Source organism: Dendropsophus ebraccatus, chromosome 7 (assembly GCF_027789765.1).
Source record: "Dendropsophus ebraccatus isolate aDenEbr1 chromosome 7, aDenEbr1.pat, whole genome shotgun sequence".
Taxonomy (NCBI): Eukaryota; Metazoa; Chordata; class Amphibia; order Anura; family Hylidae; genus Dendropsophus; species Dendropsophus ebraccatus.
In genome coordinates this window covers 107,944,322-107,948,726 of record NC_091460.1, presented here as the reverse complement: position 1 = coordinate 107,948,726, position 4,405 = coordinate 107,944,322, and the positions used below count along the sequence as shown (strand labels likewise).

The following is a 4,405-nucleotide window of genomic DNA, read 5'->3' as shown; positions in this document are numbered from 1 at the left end:
CATGAACTAATAATGCCCCCAGAGGTGCCCCCATGAGCTAATAATGCCTCCAGAGGTTCCCCCATGAACTAATAATGCCCCCAGAGGTGCCCCCATGAACTAATAGTGCCCCAGAGGTGCTTCCATGAGCTAATAATGCCCCAGAAGTGCCCCCATGAACTAATAATGCCCCCAGAGGTGCCCCATGAACTAATTATGCCCCCAGAGGTGCCCCCATGAACTAATAATGCCCCCAGAGGTGCCCCCATGAGCTAATAATGCCCCCAGAGGTGCCCCCTATGAAATAATAAAGCCCCCAGAGGTGCCTTCATGAAATAATAATGCCCCCAGAGGTGCCCCTAAAAAACAAACATCCTACTCACCTAATCCACACTGTGCAGGCAGCAGCTCTTCCTCCTCTTCTGGCTCCATCTTGCGAGCCGCAGGGACAGGACTTCTGGCCGTCACATCGTCACATCATCACGCCTGCCGGAGAGGTCACGTCCCAGCGTCCCATAGGCTGCTGGTATGAAGTGCCGTCAGCCTATGGGAGGGAATGCAGGAGCAGGACGCTGACAGGTCCTGCTCCTGCATTCTGCTCGCTTTAATGTTTTGCCCGCTCACTGTGCGTGCGGAACATCAAAGCGATCTGTGCATCCCGAGAAGCTGCGCGGCCGCAGCTTCTCGGGATGCTTAAAGAGACAAGTGGCAAGGGGGGCCGTGCGGGCCCCCCTAGCGTAGGGGCCCGGTCGCCATGGCGACCCCTGCGACCTCTATAGCTACGCCACTGATACCAGCCAATGGTGCCTGGACCCCCGGCCGGTGTCAGTATACAGCACAGCAATCCCTGTATGCAGCAGAGAGGACAGTATGTGTTGCACATGGTGCAGTGATCGGGATATAAAGGTTACAGGTTATTATGTAAAGTACTAACAGTTTATTCTTCACAATAATATTAACCCTTTATTTGCATAAAAAAACAATTTCCTGTAGTAATAAAGAAGATATATGACATATAACCTATCACTAGACTCGATACCTTGCTGGTGTTGACGGATCAGTATATATGTTTCTAGTCATGTAAGTTATTTGTACACAGTACAGACCCCAGATATATTACCAGAGAGGGCGACATTCAACTAACCTGTGTGAATAAGGACTTAGAAATAAAACAAACTGGACTTCATCCAAGAAAACAACATGGCGGCATTTACACATAACATTAGATATAAGGATGATCAATGCTACAATACAACATGGCGGCCTTTACACATAACATTAGATATAAGGATGATGAATGCTACAATACAACATGGCGGCCTTTACACAAAACATTAGATATAAGGATGATGAATGCTACAATGAATCTGTGTATTAACTAGCAATCTGAAAAATAACACATATACATATATGATACTGTATACTTATATATGATTATAAGGGTGACTGGCCCTTTAAGTTAGTTGTTGTTATTTGAATTTGTATGGCAACAGCCAACAACCAATAGGATTTGAATATTAACATAAACATATCACATGATTATTTAAATGAGTTGTTGTTGTTGTTTAAATTGTTGTTGTTATGGGAGTCCCTATAGCAACAGCCAACAGCCAATAGGATCGCAGGATTAGCGCTTAGAAATGCGTAAACAAACAGCAATCGTTGCCAGTCTGCGATTGCTCTTTTAGAGATAGGACTGGCTCTTTTTTTCGGATCGAAGCGAATTTTTAGCGATATTTACTGATTTTTCGACTGAGACCCGGATCAACCCAGCGAGGAGGAGGAAGAGGAGTTACCACCAAGCGCGAGTGAGGATCGACCCAGCGCAGAGGAGGACGAGGAGGATTCACCATGACCAGCAGGAAGAGGAAGAGAGAGCTGATCAGCCAGTATGAGGAGGAGGCGTAAGTACAACCAATAGGGACACAGCACTACAATGTATCCCATGTCTCCCATACACTGACACATGGGGGTGGTTACCAGGGCAACCGTATAGGGGACAGTACATGTATAGGAAATCCCCATCCATATATCTTATATAGGGGGGGCATACATATAATGGGACGATGGAGGGTTACCTGTACATAGACCAGATAGTCAGCAGCGCCATGTCTTCTTTACACCTGTAAATGTCCAGTGATGAAATGTATTATCCAGCTCAGATCCTCCAGTGACCGTCTAATCTTCTTTCCAGGCTGGGAGCCATGGTAACTTGCCTCCGTAGTCACCGGTCATTTCTACTGGTCTCCCTGCTCAGTCATGTGACCACTGATGGTTGGGACTGGAGCCACATGTGCTGGTGCAGCGGGTTATCACTGACACTGGAGCATCTGTGCTGGACTGATGGGGAATATCGGATATATATATATATATATATTTATTTATTTTCAGATGGCATTGGTAAAGCTCCTGCCATATACAGATATACAGTAATTAGACTTATTTTGTTTGATACATAGAACAGCAGAGCAGACTGTACTATTCCATGTAGATGCCGGGGCCTCTAGTACAAACACCTACTGCACAATATACTGTTATATTACAATGGAAGCCTAGAAGTGACAAATCCCAGTGAGTGGCGGTGGTTGGGGACATCCATGATATAAACATCTGATGAATAAACAATGTCATACAGTCCATTTTAATAAAAATTTTAAAAGAACAGTATTTAATATGTATTTTCTGTATTGGAGATTGTTACCATTGGACTATTAGTAATGTCATATCTTCTACTTCCACCACAGTGAAGCATCTACCACCCAGGAAGAGGCCCAGAAGAAGAGGAAGAAGGAGCGGACCCCCCAGCAGGAAGAGATGGACGCATTCATCAGCCTTTTGGACGACATCCATATCAACACCTTCCTTGCCAGGGATCGCTGTATGAGGATCTCGGATAAGGTATTATAATACTGTATATAGAAATAGCAATGTTATTATATTACAGGATACTGGATACATATATAAAGGTTCTGAGAATCACTTGGGTCTCTCTTTCATTGACTTGCATGTATCATGGAGTGAAGGTGATTTGGTAATTGTTTTATATTCTACATGAATTCCAGGATTCCAGGAGCAGCACCGCACTTGTCTATCAGTTTTGTAGGAAGTAAATCTATAGTAACCTCTCACTGTCTTCCTCCTCCCTCTAGTACCTCCTGGCCATGGTCCTCGTGTACCTTCGGAGAGGACACCTATGTACCGAGGAATATAGAAGGAACTTTTTTCCAGCTCTGTGAGTATCTTTTATTATCACCAGGTCCTTGTTTTCTTACAGCTTACCAGCTCTACACTGTTCTGACTTGTTTCATCTGCTATTGTGATATTTTACAGGTTCCTAGCAAACCAGTTTGAGGAAGACGAGGAAGATTTTCGGCGAGAGATCTGCGCCTGGGCCGGAGGAACCACTTGGACTGCGAAGAAAGAAGAGCTTCTCCATAGACGCAACCAGTTGCTCCACCGTATTGGATTTCGTGCTTGGGTGGACCGGACCACCTGTGATCTGGTGAGTAAAGAGAAAATAAATCTCTCCAGTCTTGATGTAGAGTCTGTGGTAATAATATTATTGTAATGCATATTCTCTTTCATTCTAGGTCATGGCAGAAGAACCCTTGCATTGGGCCTGGAGAAGGGAGAGGAAGATCCACCACAGCTGGGCCATTCGCTATTACCTGAGGGATCCTAAAGAATTTACCACCTATGGCCCATCGAGGATCCCTCCGTCTTGCTCCCTGTGTAAGGCCCTCCAGCTCCATCCGTGCAAGGGGGAAATCTGCTAGACAGACACAGAGGAGGATTCCGGTGAGGAAGAATGAAGACCACCAAGGAGAAGAGGATCCCAAAGCCAAGATCAGCAATGAGGTATCCTTTTTTATTTTATTCACAAACACCAACCTACACTGTCACACACACACACTCACACACACACACACACACACACACACACACACACTCACACACACAGAAATGTTATAGTGTTACCTCCCTTAGTATGCCAGAGGAAGGGTAGTACAGCGGCCATGGCTTCCCTGCAGGTTTTCCCCCCTGGGGTTTTTTCCTGTCCTGAGTGTCGCTGTACTGGGAGGTAACAACCACATCCAAATACACATACAATAAACTTCATATTATTTCACACTAATTGCCGTGTCTGAGTGGTTTCTTCTATTTTTGTGTGTATACTTAAAGGGATTGTCTCATCATAGTTAATATTGCTGAGGGAAGCTTTGGTCAGTCAGGCCTTCCTTGAGTACTGAGTAGAGATAAGCATACTAAAGTGCGCTCATCTCTAGTCCTGACTTGTATTATTACATGGCTAATATTCAGATGAAAGGCTATTCATATAATATAAGGAAAGCAGAAGCCCACCAGAAGGGAGGAGAACACATAATGTGTATGTTATTACTAAAGTTTGTATTACACGGCACAATAC

The 4,405-nt window shown here is 44.7% G+C and overlaps 1 protein-coding gene across 3 annotated transcripts; it reads left to right on the top strand.

The window, feature by feature from the left end:
• The first annotated feature begins 1,633 nt into the window (after positions 1–1,633).
• On the top strand, positions 1,634–4,114 carry LOC138796950 (speedy protein 1-A-like). Of its 3 annotated transcripts, XM_069976704.1 has the most exons (6): positions 2,050–2,104; positions 2,439–2,550; positions 2,724–2,877; positions 3,129–3,211; positions 3,310–3,481; positions 3,570–4,114. In XM_069976704.1, exons 2-6 carry the CDS (start codon positions 2,471–2,473, stop codon positions 3,753–3,755), a joined length of 675 nt encoding a protein of 224 aa, XP_069832805.1. In that variant the 5' UTR covers positions 2,050–2,104; positions 2,439–2,470; the 3' UTR covers positions 3,756–4,114. The 3 variants fall into 3 exon arrangements, with proteins under 3 accessions (XP_069832807.1, XP_069832806.1, XP_069832805.1); XM_069976706.1 differs by lacking the exons at positions 2,050–2,104; positions 2,439–2,550 and adding an exon at positions 1,634–1,883; XM_069976705.1 differs by lacking the exon at positions 2,439–2,550 and having other exon boundaries at positions 2,004–2,104.
• Positions 4,115–4,405: the final 291 nt, after the last annotated feature.